Source organism: Callorhinchus milii, unplaced genomic scaffold (genome assembly GCF_018977255.1).
Source record: "Callorhinchus milii isolate IMCB2004 unplaced genomic scaffold, IMCB_Cmil_1.0 Scaffold14, whole genome shotgun sequence".
Taxonomy (NCBI): domain Eukaryota; kingdom Metazoa; phylum Chordata; class Chondrichthyes; order Chimaeriformes; family Callorhinchidae; genus Callorhinchus; species Callorhinchus milii.
In genome coordinates this window covers 1,417,085-1,443,672 of record NW_024704755.1, presented here as the reverse complement: position 1 = coordinate 1,443,672, position 26,588 = coordinate 1,417,085, and the positions used below count along the sequence as shown (strand labels likewise).

General features: G+C 49.9%; 1 protein-coding gene across 1 annotated transcript; it reads right to left on the bottom strand.

Moving 5' to 3' along the window:
* Window positions 1–3,477: 3,477 nt before the first annotated feature.
* Window positions 3,478–26,062, bottom strand: vat1l (vesicle amine transport 1-like). Its single transcript, XM_042340282.1, has 9 exons — window positions 25,773–26,062; window positions 20,725–20,854; window positions 19,914–20,129; window positions 17,142–17,284; window positions 14,410–14,513; window positions 14,199–14,254; window positions 13,068–13,262; window positions 4,342–4,425; window positions 3,478–3,669 (listed from the first exon to the last, which is right to left on the bottom strand). Exons 1-9 carry the CDS (start codon window positions 25,982–25,984, stop codon window positions 3,571–3,573), a joined length of 1,239 nt encoding a protein of 412 aa, XP_042196216.1. The 5' UTR covers window positions 25,985–26,062; the 3' UTR covers window positions 3,478–3,570.
* Window positions 26,063–26,588: the final 526 nt, after the last annotated feature.

Sequence of the window (26,588 nt, the reverse complement as noted above, 5' to 3'; positions counted from 1 at the left end):
GGAGAAACGAGGCTGATTGTAAACCAGGAATGCTTCCCCCTCCCTTACACACACAGATACACACACACACACGCACATACATACATAAACACACACACGTACGTGAACATCCATCCCAACACATACCCATGTACACACACGCGCACACATGTACATCCATCCCAACACATACACTGCCCACACACATATATATACCACATACACACACACACACATATATACCACCCGCGCATGCACACAGTCACACACACATATATACATAGCAACACAGACCCCCTCCCACACACAGACCCCCCTCCCACACACACACACACACACAGAGATACTCTCTCACACACACACACACACACCCCGATGTCTAATCTCCCCGCTGTGCATGAATAGAGAGAGAGAGAGAGAGATAGAGGTCAGTTACTCTGAGAATATCTGAGGCGGAATGGTCTGAGAGGCTAAGACCAGGTGGAATTTCAGGATGCAGATTGTAAGCTGGTTTGGGGGCGGGGGGTGGGGGGGTGATGTGGGGGATGAGGAGTGAGCAAGCCTGGCCCCTCGTTAGCTGGTTTGTATTGAATGAAAGGAAGAAAATAAACTAGAAAGCAGCCGGCCAGCAGGGAGCCCCGGCTTGAACCCCCCCCCCCCACCCCCCCCCCCCCCAACGTTTGATAATCCACTGCTTGCTCCGTAAACCGTTCCCATGGTGACCGCTGCCGCCGCAGCCCGTGTCGGAGGTGATTTATCAGGCGGTGACGTCCGCTTCAGCTCCTGCTCCTAGAGGAGCTGACACCAAACACGGCAACGGGTCCTCAGGCGCCATTGGACTGACCGTCCGGTGCCTTGGGATGTCCTCCCGAGCTCCCCGGATCCAAACCAGCCTCCGCGCGGCCCGGCTGAGCTGCCCGAAACCTGGACTGGTTTCCTCCGCAGAGAAACCGGGACTTCGTAAACGTCAAACCCCCCCCGTCCGTCAACGCGCTTCCAATGGCGTGTGTGATACCCACTCCCCACCTCCCCTCCCAGGCAACAACAACAACAACGGCTGGTATTTATAAAGCGCCCTTCACGCTCAACAGCATCTCGGAGCTCTTCACAGCGGCAGTGGCCGACGCCAAGCCGGGGAGGGGGGAGTGGGGCGAGGGAGGAGGTGACCGTAAGCACGGCCGAAGAGGAAGGTCGTCACGCGCAATCTCAAAGAGGAGGGAGGAGGCGGTGCTCGCTGGCAGAGCCAGGGGCTTGCTTGCATGAGAGCCAGGCAGAAGGTAGGTGGGGGGACATGGCTGCCTCGAGTGTGCACTCAATGTGAACTTGAGCCGATTGACACTTGCTTCAACAGCGCTTTGTGGAAATTTAAGTGTCAATAATTACGCTTCCTCTAACCTCTCCACTTTTTTTTTGTTATTCTTCCAGGAATAATCCTCGATTCACACCCTCTTGTTACCTCCTCTCCAACTTTGTGGATATATAGCCCCTCTCTCCGTCCACCCCAAAACAAAACGGACCCCGGTCATCATAGCAAAGCCCTGTGAAGCGCTTCGAGATGTCCTCCCCGATCTGAAAGCCTAGGATTATTATTATTGTTTAGTATTAAATAAAATACCAACGCGGTCACTCGATCCACGACGGTTTGTGGGACACGGCCGCCGCGCTTCGCTCACAAAATACACAATCACCACATCTCTACGGTATTTGAGACATCTGAACAGCATTATAAGGCGCTATATCAAATGCAAGGATTATTATTATGATGATTAGATCGCACAAAAACTGGCACGCGGTGCCAATTGTGATCATCTGTTCGCTTCTGGTCCCGAATATTTATCTGCCAGCGTGTTTCATTTCTGCTCTAACCCCCATGGACCCCACATTGTCACACTGTAATGAAAGCTTCCACAGCCGTGATCTTAATCAGACAGCCTCACACCCACTGTTTGGCTGTGAGCATTTCACCCCATCACTGGGACTGAGTCTCCACCTTGCCTCCTGTTCTTTACTTACTAATACATTCGGGCCTTGGGCACTTGGACTAAGCATCGCAGGCAGATGAACGATTACCTTGAAGTCGCATTCAATTACCTTTTATCACATGCACACAGACGCATCCCCACCGCCAAAAGGAAACACCCTCCGCACCCCCCACCCAGAAAAATAAAACGATTGTTCAGTGCCTTGGTATATCCTCCCAATGTGAGAAGCGCTGTGTACACGTAAATGTGTCTTGTCTTGTATTGTTGGTGCGGATCCATGACTGTCCAGCGCCTTGGGACGTCCTCCTGATGTGAAAGGCGCTGTACACGTGTAATTTGTCGTCGTTGTTGTTGTTGTTGTTCTAAAACCCACGTCAGCAAAGCCCTCGACGAGGTGCCATGTTGGAAGCTTTTTATCTCATTCCCACTCCCGTGCCTTTCCGCCGTTAACAATCGTGAGAAAAACACAGACCCCCCTCGACGGCCGATAATTCTTCTGCAGATTATTATTTTTTAATTTTTTTTCGACTTTTATGTAAACATTGTTTGATAGGCACAAGATAACAAAAGCACTAATGCAAACCAACGCAGCAAATTAACGAGAACACATACCTCCATTCACATTAGTCAGGCTCGCTCGGGGCTAAATAAATAGGTCTAAACTCACCTTTAATTTAGTCTTTAGTAAGGCAAATTCATAAAAAGCGGGCTTTCGGTCACGTCGGCTGACGACAGGTACACGTGTCAAATACTGTACGGAACGTTTATATATTAAACTGTCTGCTGGTCAGTGATGTGTATTATAATAAATACAGGCACTAACGGGTAGGAGAGAACCAGTCATGGCAAGTCATGCAGGGAGAGAGGTAAGGAGGGAGGTAAGGAGGGAGGGAGGGAGAGAGAGAGAGAGAGAGAGAGATGGGTAACGGGAAAAGGAGGGAGAGAGAAAGCGAGGGAAGAGGAGAGAAGGGGAGAGGGGAAAGAGAGGGGAGAGATTGGGTGAGAGAGAGCGAGGGAGGAAGAGGAGGGTGGGAGAGTGAGAGGAGGGAGGAAGAGAAGAGAGGGAGAGGAAGGGGGAGAGAGAGAGAGAGAGAGAGAGAGAGAGGAAGGAGGAAGGGAGAAATGAACTGGACCGGAGCGGAATGGAAATGGATTCGGGGAAATACTGATCGAAGCAATAAACTCACGATTAACGACTGTTCTCACTTCAGAAACGAGGGCAAGCGTACACTATGGTTCTCCTGTCGAGGGTGGTGGGGGAAGGGGGAGGGGGGGGGGTGCGGGTGGGGGGGGGGTGGGGAGGTGGGAATCCGAACACTGAACACGAAATCATAATACTGCACTGGATGGAGAGGGGAGTGTATGGCACTTTAGTCAATCAGACAACTAAGGTTCGACAGCATAGCTTGGCTTGGCTCACTGCAAAACAAACACACGCACGCGCACATACACACACACACATACACGCACACACTGGACTACAGCATTTGTTCACTGGTGCACTGGGGGGCGGGGGGGGGGGGATTGGGGGGATGGGGCAGAGCGCCAATCCTCATTTCGGCCACGCAAGGCAAAGCGCCCGTTGGTCGGCGGGATTCGGTGCGAGCGGTTACTGGATGAAGGGCGTGCGCTCTTTGCTGCCGTTGTCTCCCTCGTGCTCCTCCTCTTCCTCTCCCGCCTCGCTGGTCTCCGTGCTGTCATTTGCCATCTGTGGTCGGGGAGTGGGTGTGGTGGGGTGGGGGGGGGGGGGTGTGGGGTGGGGGGAGACAAATGGAAACAAAAACAATACAATGCTTTCAATGCCAATAATCGCAGCGGGTTCAACAACAACGTCGACGACGACAAATGACACTTACACAGCACCTTTCACGTCAAGAGGACTTCCCGAGGTGCTGAACAGTTAAGGGTTTGCCCCTGAGCTGGGGGTTGGAATCAAGAGGGTGTGGGAGGGTAAGGGGAGATGGGGTGGGGGTGGGAGTGTCCCCAAAGTCAAAGGGGAAGGTCTTGAGACGGGCCTTGAAGTAGAGGCGAGGCAGAGGGATTTGTGTCCTTGTGTTTACACAGCGCCTTTCCCGTACACGTACCGTCTCGCAGGGCTTCACAGAGACCCCGAGCCGAGAGAGTGGGAGTTTGGGGCGGCGTGGTGGGGGGGTGGGGGAGGCGAAAGGGATAAAAAGCGTTGATTTGCTCCCAGGGCTCTCTCCCCGGCACATCAAAACCTCGGAACAACAGTCCATTTCACCAGCTCAGTGGAACTAATCGCTCCTGTCAACAGCTCTTAAGTTACATGTTCCTGTAAGATGTTTCATTGATTTTCTTCACTGGCCTCATAACTAGTGACTGGAGGAGTTCAATTCTCCGAGGGAATGAAAGCACTCACAAGGGGAGTTGGAGTTTTCTCGACGTCCAGGATCAGCTTTCCTATGTTCCCTCGGTCATGGATCCTCTGCATGGCTTCCTTCACCTGTAACCAGTGCGGATAAACTTGTGTCATCAGCGGAGCAATAATAATAATAATAATCCTTGCATTTGATATAGCGCCTTATCACATCCTTAAGTCGTCCCGAAGTGCTTCATTGAATATACTGTAAAGTGTGTATTTTGTGGGCGAAACGCAGCAGTCAATTGCACACAGTAGTGTTCCACAAACAGTCATGGATTGAGTGACCAATTATTTTGTGGGAAGAGATTATTATCCCCGGAACGTGATCCACCAATCGACTAACAACCGGGTTCCCACTTACTGCTAAGCAAACAGAGACGTGTGTGTAGAATAAGGAAACTTGCCTAAGGTTTTTCCCCGCCCTGGAATCGAACCCGGGACCTCTCGCGTAAGAAGCAAGTGCCCTAACCACTGAGCTACAGGACTCCATGACTTTCAAGCAACTTCCCAAACACTAATCGGAGAGTTGGAAAAAATACCAGAGTCAATGAGGGGAACTTGAATGCGGTATTTCAGAGTTATTTTAAGATCGGTTGGGGTTAATGAAGTCCCTTAGGCCCATCTGATCTCATCGTTCCAGAACACTTGCCCTATCGTACTTCCCCCACCCCACCCCCCACCCCCACCATGGAGCTGTTTTTTCCCGATGAGTCCCAGAGTCCTGGCCTCAACCACCCTTGGCAGCCCTCCCATTCCAGCCATTAATTACCCTCTCGGGAAAAGAAAAGCTGCAGATAAAATTGGTGTTCGCTTCTACACTTTGGCGGCAACTGTCCTTTGAGACATTTTTTCGACGTGGTGGGGACTATATTAAATGTAAGTAATGTTATTATTATTAAATTCCACACCTCTCAATGAGTGACTGCGCGTGCGTGTGTGCTGGGCTTTAATAACCCACTTTAACATGAAAGTAAAAGGCTGCGATCAGCACTGCCCCGTGAAGCTGAGACGACCTTTTCAAAGTCTCTGTTAACTCTGAAACCTTTAATGCGGCATCTAATCATCTAATTATCTCGGCCGACCGGGAGAACGTTCAAATATGCAGCAGCTACTTGTCGGATACAATGCCCCCCCCCCACCCCACCACCACCTCTTCCACCTCCAGCCCCCACCCTCAACAAGACCAATTGTTGTAGCATCCAGAATGAGCTGAGCACAAAGGGAGTCCTTGTCAGCACGAAGCACAATTGACCTTTTGTTCCCGAGCCACAATTAAGGACCGCTCGCACTAACAATTGGCAAGTAGGACATCTGTCACACTTATCATTAAAAATATTATTTCAAAAATAAGCTGATAGGTGAGTAGAGAAGCACAGGGGATCTGTGCGTGTGCCTGAGCTCTGGGTACGTATTTCTGTGTGTGTGTGCGTGTGCGTTTGTATTCTTCTGTGTGTTTCCATTGTGCGCGCGTTGCTATATGTTTGCGCGTGTCTTCGTGTCTGAGGGGAGAGAAAAATTAAACCAGCTATGAAAATTAATTCCTACAGAAAGAGAAAAGGAACCCGACAATCCGATACCTGTTAGTGTGCGGCTAAAGGCATGCGGGGAAATCAGCGAGTGGCCACCTCTGACTCACTCACTGAGCAATTCATGTCACGGTCACGAAAATCGGCTACGGGAAACACTCAACAAGGAGCCGCTGTTGGTGACAGGGGTTTGTCAGACCAGGCGTTCGCTCAGGTGACGTGTGGAAGTCAACGCGGTGACAGAGAACGATAAAGCCCCAGGACTGTACGTCCTACAGCTCATTCAAGTCGCTATCCATGTCAGGTCTCAGCCTGGCTCTGCTGCTCACTCTCTCGCTCTCTCCCTCTCTCACTCCTGGCTCAGAACAGCAACGGAGGGACAGAGGGACAAGGTGGGGTGTTGTGAAATTTATTCCTGCTTCCTTTGCAGCCTTTGCAAATCACCGCCATGCCTTGTTAACAAGGTTCAGCCTGCGTTCCCAACGGCGGATTGCTTCTCTGTCTCACATTTTCAAACTGGGAGCCAGATCTTCATGGCAACAAGGTCAAAACACATCCTACTGCATTAACTGCGTCTCGGCAAGCCAGCCCGTCTTAAATGGAGGGGGGAAAAGAGTGGGGAGGTCATCTTAAAGGGTCAAAGCCTTTGTGGAAAAAAAAATACAAATCCTTTTGCTTGCTATCTTGCTTTCGGTGATGGGAATTACTGTGAAATGTAGTGACTGTGTGTTTTGTAGGCAAAACGCAGCAGCACAATGGCCTACACCAGTGTCCCGTAAACAGGCATGGAGCGAGGCACCAATTTTTATTTGGGGGAATGTCGGCCAGGACACCGGGAGAGAGAGAAACTCTCTTCTCTTTTCAAATAGCGCCGCGAGATCTTCGAACGCTCACTCGGACGGGCAGACGGGACCTCGGTTCAACGTCTCATCCAAAGGACGGCACCTCGGACAATGCAACACCCCCCCCACCCAGGATAGATATGAGACGTATTTGGATGGGTCACTTGTAGCAAGTGACCAACAACAACAACAAAATTACATTTGTAAAGCGCCTTTCACGTCGGGAGGAGTTCACATTCCCGGCAGGGGGTGAAACCTTGGGCAAGTTTCCTTACTCCACACCCCTGATAAAAATCCCTCAAAAAAAACCAATAATAAAATTGGTCACTTCAATCCATGACTGTTTGTGAGACGCCGCTGTACGCAATTGGCTGCCGCGTTTCACCCACAAAATATAGTCTAATTCTGTGAAGCGCTTTGAGACGTTGAGAAGACGTGAAAAGCGCTGCATCAAATGCAAGGGTAAGGATTATTATTTATTTATAACCATGGAGGGGGGGGGGGGAGTAGGGGGGGAATGGCTTATACACACAACTCTCTGGCGAGAGAGTGGGTGCAGACATGATGGGATGGATGGCTCACGCTCATCCAGTGATCGACAGTGACCCGGAGGACGGTCCCTTTGTCAGTAACGAGCACCGACTGCCATGGAAACAGTAGTCCTGACAACCGCTCCGACATCAGCATCTCCAGCTTGTCCCGGGGACAAAGCCAGCGATGATTAAGCCCAATGTGCCTGGGTCTGGTCTGGGTCTCTCTCCCAGGCTCACCATCCCGTTGAGACCCGTTCACAGGGGCCGATCGCACTAAAACAACAAGGCTTCCCTTAAAATAAACCATCGAAGCGCTCTTCATTCCAGCACTTTCTACAGAGGAATGTAGTAATAATGATAAAACCGGGAAATATATCGATCCACAAATTGAATGCGAGCGGCGTGTAACAGTGTAAAATAAACATAGTTCTTATCATCATCGCTGCGACTGGGACTGTTAATAAGACTATTCAGAAACGACTTGACAAAATACCCGGTGAACAAAATATTAACAACAAAAAATATAAAGCAGCTATTTTAGGAAGCTGAAATATATTAAGAAAAGCAACATCCATTCAGATGTAACGTGGCAGTGTTACCTTGGTCTGGCTGACCATCACTGCAAACCACTTAGAAACTACCTCTAAAGGAGTGATTCAAACTGTAATGATATCAATGATAATAATAATCATCATCCTTGCATTTGATACAGTGCCTTTCACTTCGAGAGGTGCTCGACACTGCTGGCTGGACAACAACAAAGCTGTGCTGGTTTATAAGCAAGAATGTGTGTGTATGTGGGGGGGGGGGTGGGGGGGCGCGGAGGGTGGGTGGGGGGCCGTTAGGCTCAATGCCCACCCGCCCATGGTGAAACCCGGAGATTACGAGGGGGAACAGAATGTGGGGTTGGAACAGATTTCTCCTTCATATGAAATAGCACATCGTTCACAAAGCCCAGTTATGTCGGCTCCAGGGCTCTTTTTATTTTTTTTTTGAGAGGGAAGAGAGGAGGGGAAATGGTTCCCGGTTTGGGGGCTGAGTGGGGGGAGAGCGTGCGGGCTCGGCCACCAACGGCCTGCTCTGTAAACAGCGCACACACTCAGCGCTGATCAGAGACAGCAGGGTGCTGCGTAACCAGGCAACCTCTAACGCGCTCTCTCTCTCTCTCTCTCTCTGTCTCTCCTCAGCACGTCACCTTCAGCCACTTTGTCTCGGGCCAGGCCAACGGTGCTGAGTCAGCGCCGCGCAGGTTGCTGACTCATGGCTGACATACGGACTCAAAGCGGCTGGCCGGCGTGTGCGTGCGCGCGCGCGCGTGCGTGCGTGTGTGCGCGACTCCACACCGTGAGTGTCAGCAGGGATCTGAGCAGGTGGGTGGCGGAGGGGAGCGGGGGGGAAATTGTGGGGAGGGGGGAGAAGAGGGTAGCAAGACAGCTGATCTCCTCCCCACACCCCACACCCGACACCCCCGGAATTCTGTTCTCACTCCCCCACCCGGAAGGAAAGAGCTCCCCACTTTGTCCTGTGAAAAAAAGCCCAGTATTTGCCCCCCGAATATTAAAGAGCCACAAGATAAAGAGTTAATTATGGTCGTAGCTTCGCCTTCAAAACACACAGTCACCACACATCTCGGTAAATGGCGAGAAGCGCTTTGAGACATGGTCTCGATGACCTGATAAGGCTCAACACAGGCGAGGATTATTATCATTGAAAGAAAGGAGACAAAACGAGATGAAAGAAAAAAGAAAAAAGAGACAGAGAGCCGGGGCCTGTAGCAGACACGGTGAACCGTTTACTCCGGACACTTAATGAGGCTGCTTCGTGCATCAATAGATTTTTTAGGCTTCGTAGTAACAATGATTACCTCTACGTTTCCTGACATCTGGCTGGTATGTAGGACCACAGAGTGACTGCCGTCAGAGAACGTGTCAGAGAATCATGTCTCGCTTACCAGGACTCTGTATCTAACATTTTGCCCTCACCAACACGACCCATCATTCGTCCTTCCTGCCTAATCCGCCCGCACGTTCACACACCTCACCAACAACAGCAACAATAAGAGTGTGGTGACTGTGTGTGTTGCAGGTGAAACACAAGCAATCAATTTAGCGCACAGTGATGTCCCCACAAACAGCGTACGACCAATTTTGTAAGGGGAGAGGGGAATTATTGGCCTGGGCATTTTCGAATAACTCCATTAAAATCTTTAACAGTTTAACGGCTCAACGTCTCATCTGGTAAAGAATGGAGAGCGCAGACCAGTTGGGCTGAATTGCCTGTTCGTGGGCTGTATGTAATTCTGTGCAGAATTCTGTCTCTTTCTCTCCTCGATCCATGTTGAGATCCAGTCCACACAGCAAGTTCCCTCTCCGTCGCCAACTGGGAGACCATAAGGTCCATCTGGCCTGGGCTCAAACCGCTGTTAAACATGTGCTTTTTCAAATATTTCCATGTCAAATTCCAATTCAAAGCACAATACTGCTTTGAAATGGGAGCACAATTAACACTGATTCTGGGATCTCACTCAAGCAGAATACAAGTGCGGAGAGTTAACAAGCAAACGAGACATGATTCGAAAAGAGGCGTGGGAGAGAGATTGAGCATTCAGTGCTTAAAGGACCGCGATCTCATTACACTCTGGCCAAGTCACCATAGAGTGGGGAGGGAGATGTTCTTGTTTGGGGCGGGGAGAGGTGGGAAATATTTTCTTTGACGGAAATGTTAAATGCGTTCGCTCTCTTATCTTTACGTTAATGGGGGGCTGGCCATGTTTTGACAGATGATTCTCCAGAAACTTCTGCATTTGTTCTAACTTGATTTGTTCAACTTAACATTTAAATTAAGAAATGAAAGCTTTACAATGTGGCCCCGCCGTGCGTTAAGTCAACGTTAAGCAAAAGCAGCAAAGGGAGAGGTCAGGGGGACTTTCTTCACACAAAGCAGCAGCAGCAGCAACTTGCACTTATAGTAACAATAATTCCTTACATTTGATACGGTGCCTTTCATGTCAGGAGGACGTCTCAAAGGGCCTGATGGGACATACTGCAAAGTGAAGTGACTGCGTATATTGTGGGTGAAACGCGGCAGCCAATTTGTATACAGCGACTTCCCCCACAAACAGCCATAAAGTGAAGCACCGATTTTATTTGGTGGGATTGTCGTCCCAGACACCAGGAGAGAGAGAGAAATTCCCTTCTCTTCTCCAATAGTGCCATGGAATCTTGGTTTAATGTCTCGTCTGAAGGACGGATCTCGGACAAGGCAGTGCCCCCCCCCCCAGCACCGCATTGGAGTGTCAGCCTAGAGTGGGAATTCAATGTCCCGACGTGGAGGTTTGATTACACAACCCTTCTGACTCAGAAGCGAAAGAACGAGCGACTAAGCCAGGCTGCCAACGTTGCTGCTCACGGCAGAAGAGAAAGATCAGCGATATTTGCAAGACACTAACTTTGGTTTCTTTGAGTTCAGACCCCAGTGGGAGCTGATGCAGAGCACAAATGTCACCACAAATCATTATTAATTGGCATTTTATTGACTTGGTAAAAGCCGTGAAGATGAGCAGCATGACAATTGGAAATCTCTTATTAATGTTCCTTCCAACGTTGATGGTGTTGGTGGTGGTGATGGATCTTATCAAGTCTCTGGAGATGGGACCTTTGGCTTGCCTTTGACCCATTTTGTAGCTGCCCTGATAGGGAGTGTCTGATGCCATTAGGTGGGAAAACATAGAAACAAAATAGATTTCCCAGTACGGACATCTCCCCACTTGATGAGCACAAAGTTCATCAATATTTGTTTTTGTGCCAGTTTGGGAGGGGGAAAGAGAGGGAGTGGGAGGGGGGAAGGGGAAGTCAAGTAACGGACACCAGAGGAAGTGTTTCCAAACATTGAGACAGGTCTGATCTTGGGAACGATTTGATTAGTAGACATCAATGGATTTGGCGAGCGATGTGAAGGAAGCAACGTGGAAACCCATTAAGATCAAAGACAAAAATGAAAGGGAACTCGAGGCCGTGAATGAGATTTTTGTGCTGAGAAGGCACACTGTGTTGACATGAATTGAGAGGATGAAGATAATGCAATCAACATTCCACGTCCTGACCCTCAGAGAGCAACTGATAAGGTCCCTGTCACAATACATGGCCAAGTTGAGGCTTGATGTGATCAAGGATCAATCTATTAATTGGTTTGAAAGTCAGCTTGGCAGTAGAGGCTAGACTCATTAAAAGCGGGATTTGCTTTGAGCCGGGCATACCAATGTGCAATGGAGTCACCGAGAGCCACACTCCTAGGACTCTGTGCTGTTTCACAGTGTTTATTAATCACCTTGACTCACAAAATTTAGCCGCCTCAGCTTGCCAGCAAGAGCGTTGTGCATCAAAAAGGCACGTCATGACAGGGACAGTGTGAATGTTTGGCCAACAAAATACACAATCCATCCACTCTGCAATGTATTCTGTGAAGTGCGTTGAGCGTATCAAATGCAAGGATTATTATTATCATTCTTAATATATTCACTAAGAAATGGTTGGGGGAGAAGGTGGGATTGGGGGGGTGGGGGTGTGTGAAATTCAGTGGCAGGAAGAGGGTTGTGAAGGGCAATTTCATAACAGAAACCAGGAAGTATTCCTTCACACAGATGGTAATGAACAGGTGGAACCAGGAAGGGTGGTTGAGGCCAGAACACTGGGACTCATTCAAGGAATGGCTAGATGGGAGATGGTAGGGCAGGTGTTCGGAGAAAATGGGATCTAATTGGGCCAAATCTTTTAATCCCAATGGCCTTGCTTACCCCATACCTTTTTCAGCGACAACAGTTTACATTTATCCAGCGCCTTTCTTGGGAGCATGTGCCAGAGTTTCACACAGCGGACTGCGAGTCTAGGTTGGGGAGCGGAATTGGGGGGGGGGGGAGAAAGGGAGATGAGGAAGGATGGGAGTGGGCAGGAGGTGACCGGACCGGACCCGTAGTCAAAAAAGATAAGTGTTAAGGTGGGCTTCAAAGGTAGAGGCAGGAGGGAGAGAGGAGGGATTCCTTGATGCATGAAAGGGGTTGTATATAAGCACAAATTGTTGCCTTGCTGAGGCAGTGGTGTTTAACACAGTTCCTGCTAAATATAGAGGGATTTATGTACAATGCCAGTCAAGTTGCTGACTCACAGTTTCCAATCAGTGATTTCAGTAACAAACCACTTTCAGCTGGCTGCCAAGCCAACGTACCACATTACAGGCTGGGCTGTGAGCAGACGGGAGGAAATGGCTGTTTGACGGTGAAAATCTATAGGTGGGAATGAAGATGTCAGTCGTGGGGGAGAGCTGAGCAAAGCTCTGCAGATATAAATAAGTGCCTCGGTACAGGTTTCAATGGCTAAACTGCGGTAAATAGATCGTGCCATATAATTGCCCAAATTACGCCAATGGATGACTCATGTAACTCAACCCAACCCAAACCCCAAACCACCCGTTTTCGACTTTTCTAAATTATGCCATTTCTGCACAGATTCCGTGTTTTCAAACTGGGGGCCCAGTTTGCAACATTGACAATGGGATGGGAAGTGGGAAGTGCTAAGTTGAGCCTAGACTGTCAGTACCAAGGCCCAACGCGGGGGCTTGAACCCACAACCTTCTGACTCAAAAGTGAGGGCACTACCGACTGAGCCAGGCCGACAAAAGAGAGTGAACGGGATATTTGTGAGTTGGTTTCTCGTGTGTAAACGGTAGCCCACTTGAAGATTCCCCTCTCCCCCTCCCTCACCCCCTGCCAGCCCCACACACAGCAAACCCTGACCTGGTTTAATGACAAGAAGACAAGTTTCCTTTACCTCCTCCAGGGCCCACAGAGAATCCACCAAAGGTTTGATCTTCTTCTGGCTGTAAAGTGCTAACAGCTTGTCCATCACCGCTCTGACCTGGTCGCTCCGGCTCTGCTTGAAGAGAAGATTGAGGAGCGAGAATCCAGCCATGACTTTGTTCTCTTCATAAAGTTTGATGGGATTCACCTTCTCAACCTGCCACCACTGCGGAGAGATACACAAGCTACCTTTAATTTCCTCTGCGTATCCTCTCTCCCTCCCTAACCCCACTCTATCCCCCCTCCCTCCCCACTGAGATCTGATAACCACACGCACAGTGAGGTTCACACCCCCTCACCTTCCTGCTCTGAAAGGCTCCAGTGACACACTGAAACCCTCAAGAGAATGAGCCAAGATGTTTACTAATGCATCAATTTGGGTTGTTATTGATAATGAAACTCCAATAAGATACAAGTGGGAAACAAAAGGACTAAAATAATTGCACTGAGTCGATGCATGGCCATGAACTCGCGAGCTCCTGCGATGTCTCCACGGCAGTTCTCTACGCACTGGTTAACATGTCAGGCTCCTCATACAATGACCCAATGATAGCCTTATCCCCGGCATTTACTTTCCAATTCCACCGATACTCAACGGCATCAGACAAAGCCAGGCTCTCTCCGCAGCCGGCTCGATTGTAAAAGTCATATTGCTCGGGTTATAATAGAAACCACCTTTGTGCTCTCTGAGGTAACGATGGCAAATCTTTAGCGACACCATTGTGACTGCTTAACTCGCTATTGTTCTACCCATCCACCCCCAACATGCATTAGTTTCTAAGCCCTCTTGACGTGAAAGGCTCTCTATCAAATACAAGCAATATTGTTATCACTGACGTGCCAGCGCATCAGGTGACGCAGACAAACCTTCTAAGCGTGGGAGGCTCTTCAGTGCTTTGGAATAAGGGAGCTAAACCGTTAACGTTTCACCGCCCGGTGGAATAAGAAAACGTCACGAGAGCCGAGTTACATTTATTTTCTGTTTCCTTACGACCGACAAAGCTTTAAACAACGGGCACAAGCCCGGATAGGCCAGCGATTTTGGAGCAAGCCGACACGCACGTAAACTGCCGTGCGATTTTTTTTTCCTCGGTTTACTTACCGATTTGGCAAAGCTGAAGAAGCTTTTCGTTTCCCCGGTAACCATATTTGATGAGCCTGGAAGTTTAGCGAACACGGTGGTTACGGAAGTCGCGTAAATTATTTTGTCGCATATATAACGGCGGAAGAAGAAAAAAAATAACATTTATCGTTTGATTGATTCCGTGCCTCGCCAGCGGGAGCCGGCGACACTCGGTTACACCGGGACATACCGTACAGAATGTAAGTTCCAAGAGGTTTCAGGAGCCCCAGGCCTTTGCCAGTGTTTTCACCGCACAGGCAATCCAGGACAATGTCCACGCCATCCGGTGAGACTCTGGAACACAAGCAAAAGCTTACTGTAGCTACAAACAACAACAACAATTTGCACTTATGTCGCGCCCTCCACACAGGGTGGCGTCACAGAGCGCTTAACGGTGGCGGAGTCTGACTCCGAGCCAAGCTGAACGGCAAAACAACGAAGCATTTGTGTAGCACCTTTCACGTGGGGCCCTCAGCAACACTCTCACTCCATCCCTCCGCCTTGCCCCCCTCCTTCCCCATCTTCAGGTCACGCCTGAAATCCTTCCTCTTCGACCGTGCCTACGGTCACTTCCCCCTCCCCCTGGGCTCAGCCTCACGCTCCACCACTCTCCGGCCTCCTGCTCATCCCCCGTACCCTCCACTCCCCCATGAGCGGCCGTGGTTTCAGCCGCTATGCCCCGAAGCTTTGGAACTCTCTCTCCCTCAATCCCTCCATCCTGCGTGTAGGGCGCTATACGAATGCAAATTGGTGTTGTTGTTGTTGCTTCTCCCTGTGCTCTGTGCACACTGGGGAGTAGCCTGACCCCAGCCCCACGCAGTGGGGAGTAGGGTATCAGGGTATCTCTGTGAACGAGCTCAGCTGGTTTGGGCACCCTCTCCTGCGTCCCCTTTGTTCAATTTCAAGAAGCACGCAGTGAACAGGATTACGAGGCCGAAATTCATTTTTAACAGATTTCTGGAGGGAAAATTAACACACGCTAATCCCATTAAAGCTTGGCGAGTCTGAAAAGCAAACACACAAATGCTGCGAGTCTGAAATAAACCCAGAAGGCGCGGGATCGTCAATTCGCTGGTCTCCTGCGGGGGATAAATTGGTCTCGGAATAAAACAATTCTCCGCGTCAGGGAGGGGAAAATCAGCCAGGGTTCCTGCTCCCGGTCTCTCAACAGCACCCACCTCTGGTCGTGCGTGTGTGTCTGCGGCAGGCAGGTGAGGAGAGGCCAGGGATTCTTCCCACTCAGCTCCTGTTAAACTCTACAAGCCTGACAGGTCGGGTGAAGCAGCCTGAACAAGCAGGGGAAAAGCCTGCCAGACAGCGCTCTCCATAGGCAAGCTGTTCAGTTACTCCCAAATGCAAATGCTGGGGTGTACCCCTCGCCCAGGTGAGCTGAGAGCATCCCTCCAGAGAGAGAGATAAGAGAGAGAGAGTGCACATCCCATTCCTGACGCATTTCATCGAAAATTCCCCCACGCAGACGTGGAACTCTCACTAGTTTGGTTTGAAGAGGCCCTGAGCGTGGGGATGGGAACCCACATGCGTCAGGCAACGGGCTGGCCGGCAGGGGGGGGGGGGGGGGGAAATCAAGTGCTTTTTGATGTAATGCTTCTTCCGTTAATTCCGTGAGGAATTTTCTCCGAGATGCCCTGAGGCAGTCACGCACTGGTTCAGCGCTGGCTAATCTGGAGGAAGGTCGTTCCCCTTTGGCCCTCGTTTCCCTGCTCCTTTAATCAAACACAATGAACTTTTCGGGGTCAACTTAAAAGCCGTCCCTTTCACCAGCTTTCGGGCACTATCCCCGCCCACTCTCACTTCCAAATCCCTCCATGTTACTCTCTTCCCTCACTGCTTTCAACCCATGTCTGCTCCCCATTTCTTCGACTGGGACTCTGGCCATTTTCCCCTCCCTCCTCTCCTCTCCTCTCCTCTCCTCCCTCCCAGCTCGGGCTCCCACTGCGACTGGGCAGGAACAACTGAGCTCTGAGACATTCCCCCAACCCACACCCTCCCCCACTCCCCACACACACACACACCCGTGAAAGACCCTGCATGAGTGCGACTTGTTGTTAAACTCAAAGGCATCACAAAAGGCCTGAATACAGACAGAAAACTGGAAAGAACGAGAGAGACTGGTGGCTTCTTTGTAAATGAAAGAGAGATGGACTGGCAGATTGTCAGACCTCACTCTGTGCGTCGTGATGGTGGGGGATGGGAGTGGGGGCGTTGGATGAAATAGCTTGTGATGGATGGATGGAGAGTTGGGCATATGACCCAGAAACACAACGTTACCAGGTCCGACCCAGCACTTTGATGTGCCATCCTTTCATCGGTTTAATTGGCTTCTCCTTACAGCTTACGTGTATTGTATCTTTCGTCCACAAGCGCATGAAACATTACGGGCTTTTTTTTTGTCCCTCAAGCTGGTTTGTCGAGCAGTGGGAAGGGAGGGGGAGGAGAAGGGGATGTGGGTGGGAGAAATAAGTCTTTGAAAACAAAATAGACGTCAAAATGCTGAGTGTGTTCACACGGCTTGGAGCTAAGTGAAGAATGGGCAAATCGGCTTTGTACAACAACTTGCAGTTACACAGCGCCCTTCACGTCTCGGAGCACTGCAGAGGAAAGGGAGAGGTTGGATACCGAGCAAAGGAGAGAGAGAGAGAGAGGGAGAGAGAGAGCGAGAGAGAGAGGTCTCACAAGAGAATGACAAAGGCTAAGAACAGATGGAAGTCGGGTGCCTAGTGAAAATATCAGCCTGGACCGAAATCCCCATCCCCATCACCCCCATGTGTTTTGTATTCAATGAAGCACTGACTCATACCCCGCACATCATGTCGTCACTGCCCCTCCTCCCTCCGCCGCAACACCCGATTGACCTCCTGCTGCGCTACGAACATCCCACCATTTTCCCTTTCACCAACTTACTTTTTCACCTCCTGCACATAGTCTGCGTTCCTGTCGATGAGGTGGGTGATGGAGTCTTTGATGGCTTCGTGCTTGAAGGAAGAGGCTGTACCGAACACGGTCACATCGGGGATGGTGGAGCACAGCTGGGCGACTGCCTGACCCTGGCATGATACGAAACACCGATGCTGCGTTTAGTTTCCCCGCGGACACGAACAAAACTGATAATAATAATAATAATCCTCGCACTTGATACAGAGGCTTAGCCCCCAGGGTTTGGGAATAGCCGTTTGGGATGCAAATATAATTATTAAAAATAATAATAATCCTGGCATTTGATACAGCGCCTTATCACGTCTTCGTGACGTTTCAAAGCGCTTCACGGGATACACTGTAAAGTGAATTGACTGTGTATTTTGTGGGCGAAATGTGAAAAAGGGGGGGGTGGGGGAAGAGGAAAGGATCAAGCCATACATTGAGAGAGAGAGAAAGAAAAAGAGAGAGAGAAAGAGAGAAAGAAAGAAAGAAAGAAAGAAAGGGGGAGAGAAAGGGGGAGAGAAAAGGGGAGAGAAAGGGGGAGAGGTAGGGAGAAATAAATTGGACATGAACATGTAAAAGTATCAGAAACTATATATAAAAAAACATATTATAATAATAATAATCCTTGCATTTGATATAGCGCTTTTCACGTTGGGAGGACGTCCCAATGCGCTTCACAGAACACACTGTAAAGTGAATTGACTGTATATTTGTGGGCGAACGCGGCAGCCAATTGCGCACAGCAATGTCCCACAAACAGTCGTGGATTGAAAATGACCAATTTATTATTGTTTTTGGTTTTTGGAGGGATTATTATTCCCCACATAGCTTGTGGTAGTCATTGCAAAGGTGAGGGAATTGCAGGCAGTACGGACCACTTAATCTTCAAAGTGCAGCGAGTGAGGAGAGATTAGACGAGGTGTCGCTCGGAGCCAGCGTTGCCAAGTTGCAGAGATGAATTTTAATCAGATTATTAGTCAAAGCGAAGCCTGATCGCTCCTCTCCCCCCCGCCCCCCCCCACTCCGCACCTCCACACCCCACACGGGCCCCAGGGTGGGCTGTGTGACAGCCACACGGCACTTGCTACACACTGCCGGTGCTTGACGTTACGAAGCACTCTCGCCTCTCAATCAGAAGGTTGAGGGTTCGAGCCCCACGGCAGGATTTTGAACTCGCACAAGCGCGCAGTTGCTACCGTCTGGAATTCACTGCCTGGACGGGCGGTGGAAGCAGATTCAATAATAACTTTCAAACGGGCATTGGATATAGACTTGAAAAGGAAAAACATTTGCAGGTCTACAGGGAAAGTGCGGGGGAGTGGGACTAGTTGGATAGTTATTTCAAAGAGACTGCACGGGTCCAGGTATGATGGGCCGAATGGCCTCCCTCTGCGATGTATGATTCTAGGATTGTATGATTCGGAAACCGGCACGTGTGGAACAACCTGAAAACGCTTGAAAATGAAAGTCATTGTAGGTGAGGGCGGTGGGGGGAGAAAAAAAATGAAAATCCATATGTGACTACACAGTGAGCTAAGAATAGAAGCAAAACAGACCAACAGGAGACAGTGGCGGAAACAAGTGAGCTTGCTCAGGGCTTTGGCTATAATTAAAATTTAAACTCAAAGGGAGGAAGAGGGAGAGAACGAGAGAGAGAGAGAAAGTTGGCCCCAGCAAGCTCCCCAAAGAGATGGAAACAGAATGAATCACTGAATTCAAAAGCCAAGCAAAACGGAGAAATTAACATAAAACAAAAGGCAAAATCCAGCAGAGGCTGGAAAGCTGAAATAAAAACAGAAGTCACTGGGAGCCCTTGGCAGGTCAGGCAGCATCTACGGAGAGAGGAAAGCGTTGTTAACGTTTAAGTGAGAATTGTAATCGACCTGAAACGTTAACTCACTTTCCTCTCTCCTGACCGGCTGAGTGTTCCCAGGCACTTCTGGGGGAAATTAACATTTCGCACGGCAAACCTCACAATTAATACAGCGGAATCCAAAACACGGCAGAGAATTCAAGAGAACAGCCCAAACCGAAGAGTTGAGGGAAGCATTAATTAATCACAGCGAGGGTCAGTAAATGGCACAGAGCACGGCTCACCCCTCTTCTCCTGAACCCCAACTTTCTCGTGGTCTTAGCCCTCAAGGAATCTCAAGAGCGCGCAGAATTTTGGAAGTTCTTCAGTTCAGTCTCAATTTGGAAACCACCACTTGAAGGTGGGTTTCCCAAACTAAAACCGAAATTAAGATTTAAAAACATTAGTCACTCCACTTTACAGTGTATCCCGTGAAGCGCTTTGAGACGTCTCAACAACGTGATAAGGCGCCGTATCGAATGCGAGGATTATTATGAGTATCTTTTTGTCTGAAACAGTACAATATCATGGGACTGTTCAAAACCATCCAAATCATTTTTTTTGCCCGCGAAACATTTTTTTTCCCGCAGTTCTTGAAAAGAAAGCAGTTTCCAAAATGATGGCTGGGTTCGAAAAACGGTCTTGAGGTGAAGACTGGGTGGAATATTTGGGACTTGGATACAAAGGACCTGTTTCTTTGCCGTACCACTGCGTGCAACAAGAAGCCACAAGAGGTCCTTAATTTGTGCTGAAATATCTGCAATCAATTTTCAACAGAGAGCGAACGGCCTATCGGGGGGATACAAATATTTTGACAGGAACCAACCGAACGCTGCAATTAAATCCAAAGTCAACAAGACTGAAAATGAGACGAATTAGAAGGAATCATCAGCTGTAATTACCACTCCTCCGCCCGCGGAGTGAACCAGCACAGACATGCCTTCCCGGAGGTTTGCCACTTCGAAGAGCATCATGTAAGCGGTCACGAAGTTCATGGGGAAGGCCGCTGCCTCCGGGTACCCCATGTCGTCGGGAATCTTGTAGACAAACTCCATGGGGGTGCACACCACCTCCCCCCAACTGCTGTAGTTAACGAACGCCATCACCCGGTCACCGATCTGTAACAACAACAACTTGGATTTATATAGCGCCGGACGGCGTCTCAGAGCGCTTTACAGTATCGGATCCCGGGGCCGAGCCGGGGGGAGAGGGAGGAGCCGGGGGGGGAGGTGGGGGGGGAAGGTGACCAAAGGCGCGGTCGAAAAGAAAGGCCTTCAGCAGAGACCTGAAGATAGGAAGGGAGGGAGTGAGACGAAGGGAGTGAGGAAGGCAGTTCCCGAGCCTCGGGGTATAGTGGCTGAAGGTACGGCCGCCGAGGGTGAAGCGGAGGACTCGGGGGACGAGGAGGAGGCCAGATCCTGAGGAACAAAGGCAACGGGTACTGTTTTGAGGAGAGAGGTCAGAGAGGTCGGTCGGTGCAGAGGAGTGCAGGGACTTGAATACAAGGGTGAGGATCTTGAAATCGATCCTCTCTGGGATAGGCAGCCGGTGCAGTCTGGCCAGGACTGGGGGGGATCCTGGGGTGAGTGGTGAGGGGGGTGGGGGGTGGAAACGGGTAGAAATCATCCCGTACGTCCCCTCCCTCGTTTGCAAAGCTCACCTTCACGAGCACCTGGGTACGAGCAAGCAAAAAAAGGACAGATGGACACCAACCTCGAAGCCTTTTGCGGTGTCTCCCAAACCTTCCACGATCCCGGAGCACTCGAAGCCGGGTACCAGCGGGGTCTTCGGGGGGTTATCTATGTTCCCCTGGCGGACCATCAAGTCTATAAAGTTTAAGCCGCTGGGTAAAAAAAAAGAAACAAAATGGTCAGGGCAGAATTACAGCCATGGATTGAGCGTTTGCCTGAACTCGCTCCAAAAAATACACAAGTCAATCCGCTTTACAGTAATATTCCGTAAAGCGCTTTGAGACATCACGTGATAAGGCGCGATATCAAACGCAAGGATTATGATTATTATTATTCCACCTGCCTGTCGCCTGCCACCCTTTGGATGAGATATAGCACGGCTCAATTGGTCACACTCTCGCCTCTGAGTCATTAGGCTGTGGGTCCAAGCCCCATGTTGGAACTTGAGCTCACAGTCCAGGTTCACGTTCCAATACAGTCCTGGGGGTGGGGGGTGGTGGTGGGTGTGAGGAGGGAGAGCTATACTGTTGGAGGCACCGTGCTGAGGATGAGACGTTAAACCGAGACTGTGACTGTTCAGGCAGACATTCAAGGAACCTGCGGAGCTATCCGAAAACAGAGGGGAGTTTCTCTCTCTCTCTCTCTCTCTCGTTCTCGCTCTCTCCCCCGATGTCCTGGCTGACAATCCCGACCCCCAGATAAAATAGGTCATTCACTTGGTGGCTGTTTGCGGGGTTCGTTGCTGTGTGCAAACTGGCTGCCGCGTTAGCCTAAATAAACAGTCACTCCACCTTAAGGTAACAACAACAACAACAACAACTTGCATTTATATAAGGACGTAAGAACATAAGAAATAGGAGCAGGAGTAGGCCATTCGGCCCCTCGAGCCTGCCCCGCCATTTAATAAGGTCATGGCTGATCTTCTAACCAAATTCCATTCACAAATTCCATATAGTGCCTTCACGTGGGGCTGCGGCTCAGGGCGCCTTGGAAATCTCCCGAGAAAGTGGTGCAGTAACCGTGTAAGAAATACAATGCTATTTGCCATGTTGCTGCTCGCCAATGGCTTTCACAACAGACAGGCAGGAAGGCTGCTTCGACTGCAGACAAGACTTGGTTTCCTCTTAGGCTGTAATGATGCAATTATGAGCCCTGCTTTCTCTCGGCAGCAACAAATCTGATCCTCCGCTCAGGATAGTGGTCCATTACCAGCTCCAGTGGAGATCTGACATTAGAAAATTTCTGCCCTCAATTACCATTGAGATTGAGAGATGCAGAGAGAGAGACAGAGCAGCGTGCGATAGATCTGCAGTACCTGCTGTAACTCCAGACCCAAGAGCATAGGCTGGAAATTGATCAAACCCACAGCAATGCTTTCAGACACACCGGACACAAGGTCAACTGTTCACGGGCTGTGAAGGGTGTGTTCAGCACAGACACCAGGAGTCTCGTTGCGGAGTGGTTAGAGCACTCGCCTCGCAAGTGAGAGGACCTGGGTTTGATTCCCGGATGGGGCGAAACCTTAGACAAGTTTCCTTACTCCGCACACCTCTGTTTACCTAGCAGTAGGTAGGAACCCAGTTGTTAATCGATTGACGGATCTCTTTCCGGAGGTATTAATCCCTCAAAACAAAATTGGTCACTCAATCCACGACTGTTTGTGAGACGCCGCTGTTTGCAATTGGCTGCTGCGTTTTGCCCACAAAATACACAGACACTACTCTTTACAATTTATTCTGGGAAGCGCTTTGAGACATCTCAATGATGTGAAAAGACGCTGAATCAAACGTAAGTATTATATATAATATGTATATATAAGAATATTAGTCAGGACATTTCAGGGAGTTGGGAAAGGGGAGATAGAGGAGGAGGCAGAGGGGAGAGGGAAGAGGAAAGAGTTGAAAATAGACCCCCAAAAATTATCAATTCCTCATCAGATCTCCCTTTTCTGATTTTTTTAAATAAAAACACAGGGTCTGTTTCCTGCAGCCACCACAAGCTGAGCAGTAAAATGGCTGATGTGAGCAGGTGTCTGGAATGCAGAAGATGAGAACTTTCTAAAAGGGATTGGACGGTAATACCACCTCCGCTAATTCCCCCCTCACCCCACCCCCCATCTCCCCCAACCCCCCTCTCCGAAACAAAGAAGAAGGCCAACAAAACATACAAAATAAAATCCAAACAGCAAAGCTTTTTGCATAAAACTCTGGTTCCAGCAAGAGGAACAGCCTCTTCCTCATGTCTCGGGGCTTGTGACGTCTGGTGAGGATTATTTAATATAAAGTGGGTCAGGGGCTCCTGACCATGCAATAGGGGGTCTGACGCTGAAATGTGGCAGGTCACTGAACATCTCTACAGCTAACCCTGGTGACAATGCTAAACAGTGGTCAATGTGGCCCAGGTCATTGCGCACTGAATAGATGATATAAATATTCCTTCCCATCGGTATCGATTTCTTTATCAGCCTGACCTTGTTGAGATTCTGTCCTCCCATCTATCTCTCTTTCTATCTATCTATCCTCTATCACCCCACCCCTCCATCTCTCCTCCAACCCCCTACTTCTCCTCCATTGCTCCTCCTACCATCTCTCTTCATACCCCCTTCTCTTCTCCATCTATACTCCATCTTTCCTCACCAGAGAGGCTAAATGAATCCTGTCCCCTCAGCTCCCCACCACTTGCCGGCCTTTCCCCCACTCCCCCCCCACCATGATGATGCCCTGAACAATGCACACGTTTTATTCCCAATTGGCTCAGTAGGAACTCTACCTGCCTTAAAAATTGCCACAAGAATATGGAGCAGCTCATGCGTTCTCGCAAACTGAGAAACTGCTGGCTTCTTGTCTGTCAAATGTATAATTACACAAGAACTTAGCTTTCTCCCCCAACACCCGCCCCCCCCCCCCCCCCCCTTCCCCTCGCCCATCCCTCATTTCGCTGCAACCTGCCATGGTGGACTATAGCGTATACCTTGTGGGGATTGGTTTAACTCTCAGTTCCATAATTAATTAACGATTTGGAATGGCAACAGTTCAGCAATTTTATATTGGAGTGGGGGGGAGGGGGGCGGGTCTTTGATCTTACACAGACATTTCCCCCACCAGCCCAGCAATTCCCCCCCACTCCGTGTCTGTTTGTGGTGTGGGAACAGATTCTTGGCCGCCGTGTTTCGCCCCCCACCCCCACCCAAAAATAGTCACTCCACTTTACGGTCTATCCTGTGAAGCGCTTTGAGACGTCCCAACGACGTGATAAGGCGCTATATCACATGCAAGGAATATTCTTACTATTATTATAATAACATACACTGTGCGCAAAACTGGTGCACACAGCAAAGCTCTTGGACACGTCCTCCTAACGTGAAAGGCGCGATATCAAACGCAAGGATTATAAGCCTTTGGTTCATCTTCCCCCCCCCTCCCCCCTCTCACCCCTCCTTCTTCATCTCCAACCCCCAACCCAGGCGCCCAACCAGTAGTCCTCCGGACGGGAATCGCGGTGCGTAAATATAAATGGTGGTATTGTAAACTGCATCGTTAAATCCACGTACCCCAAATAACAGCCAGCGCCTAAAGGAACCATTTCTTTTCCTCATAAATACATCCCTCTCTTCCCCCCCTCCAAACACACACACACACACACAAACACCGCCCCTCCATCTCTCTCCCAATCAACCTTTCCTTTTTTAAAAAAAAAACAATCGAGGGGAACCAGGCGATGGCTTTTTAATATCAAATCACGGGTTTCAATCCAGCAGTTATTGACCAGCCCATTAGCTACAAATGGCGTCAGTTGCGCCAACAATTTCGCAGCAGCGGAAAAAAAACCGAGAGAGATTAAAGCAAAAATAAATGAATAAAATCAATTAATTTATTGATGTGTCACACACACACACACACAAAAAAAAAAGACCCGCAGCGAAGCCGAATTAAAAGTTTAAGGATTTCACAAACAAGAGGGGGCTTTAGAAAGACAAGACAATTCCATTCAATTTCTCAGTGTCACGTCACTAAAAATGCATTTATTTTCTCTCCTGATTCCTGCAAAAAAAAAAGGCTAATTGTTGTATGTATTACCTGTGATTAGTTTGGTTTAGAGGACAGTGTGTGTGTGTGTGTGTGTGTGTGTGAAGATCAAACGATCTGCAACATATTGATCCTGACAAGGATTTAATTTCTGTGTCATGTCATTGAAGATAAATTGTTTTTTTTTTCTTCGCCCCTTGATTAAATTGCAAAAAAAATCTAATTACCAGTATTTATGTCGTGTGATTAGCTTTTGAGGAGGAGGGGGTGGGGGGGGTGGGGGGTGGGGGTGGTGGGGGTGAGAGAGAAAGTGTGTGTGTGTGTATGTGTGTGTGGAGATAAATGCAACATTAATCATCCTCACAATATTTGGGGATCATTTGGAAAAGGGGAGGAAAGGGGAATTGGTACCTTATCCACATCAATACGTACTATTATTAATATTATTAAATAAGGGAATGTGTAACCCCCCCACCCCCCCCCAGACACACACACACACACACAGTGCAATGTCCCCCCTGCGTTGTGTGTGTGTTATTTTTATTGATTGGCTCAGTGACTGGGAAAAGGATGGTGGGGGGGGGGGGGGGGGGGACCTTCCAATGTCCATCTCCATCATCCTCCCCTCTCTTGCCCTTTAATGTCTGAAACGAATCAAACCAAAACAACCCCCTCCCCACCCCCCCATCCCCATCCTCCCCCATCCCCATCACCTCCATCCCCCGCCATCACCCCCCATCCCCATCACCCCCATCCCCCCATCCCCATCGCCCCCCATCCCCATCACCTCCATCCCCCGCCATCACCCCCCATCCCCATCACCCCCATCCCCCCCCATCCCCATCCCCCCCCATCCCCATCGCCCCCATCCCCATCCCCCCCATCCCCACCCCCCCCATCTCCATCACCCCCATCCCCATCCCCCCCCATCCCCATCGCCCCCCATCCCCATCGCCCCCCATCCCCATCGCCCCCCATCCCCATCACCCCCCCCCCCCCACCCCCAAAAAAAAGAGAAAGCCACCCCTGAGCCAGCCGCCCTCACCAAGCCTTGACGCGGATCTTTATGTCCCTGCCCTGGGGCTCGGGCATCGCTTTCTTCGTCACCCTCAGTTTGTTGAGCCCCCCATAGCCGCTGAGGACCACAGCCCTGATCTCCTTGGCATCCCCTCGGGCACCACCCGCCTCCTGGACCGCTTCCTTCTCGATCATCTGCTCCGTCTCCTCACCCTTCTCCACCCCATCGTTAGCCATCATCGCCCCTTTCGCAAAGAAAGTAGAGTGAGAGGTCGTTTGCTTTTCTCTCTCTCTCTCCCTCTCTCTCTCTCTCCCTCTCTCTGGAGAGAGAAAAATCCCCTCTTCCCTCCCTCCCTCCTTCTCTCTCCCTCTCTCTCTCTCTCTCTCTCCTCTGTCTTTCTCTCTTAAAATAGCTGAATGATTATTCCTCTCTCCCTCTGTGTCTCACACTCTCTCTCTCTCTCTCTCTCTGGTGTGTGAATGAGCCAACAGCCAGTCCGCTCCCCAGCAATAGCACAGTCTCACCAGTGGTCGTTATGTCCCAGACTGTTACACGCCTTCTGACTGATAAAACCATCCACACCAACTGGCAAAAGTCATCCACCTGCCTGTCCCCCCCCCCCTCCACCCCCCTCCCCCCCAACCCCACTCACCACCCCAACTCCCTTCCCACAAACTATTCAGCTCTCAGCCCGGCTCGGTCGCTCTCGCCCTCGCCCTCGCCCTCGCCCCCAGAGCCAGAAAGATTTCGGTCACTTCGACAACCGTCCGCCACTGTTCCGCGGGGACGTGACTGTGCGCAATTGGCCACCGCGTTTGGCCCACACAGTGCGCAGTCGCCACA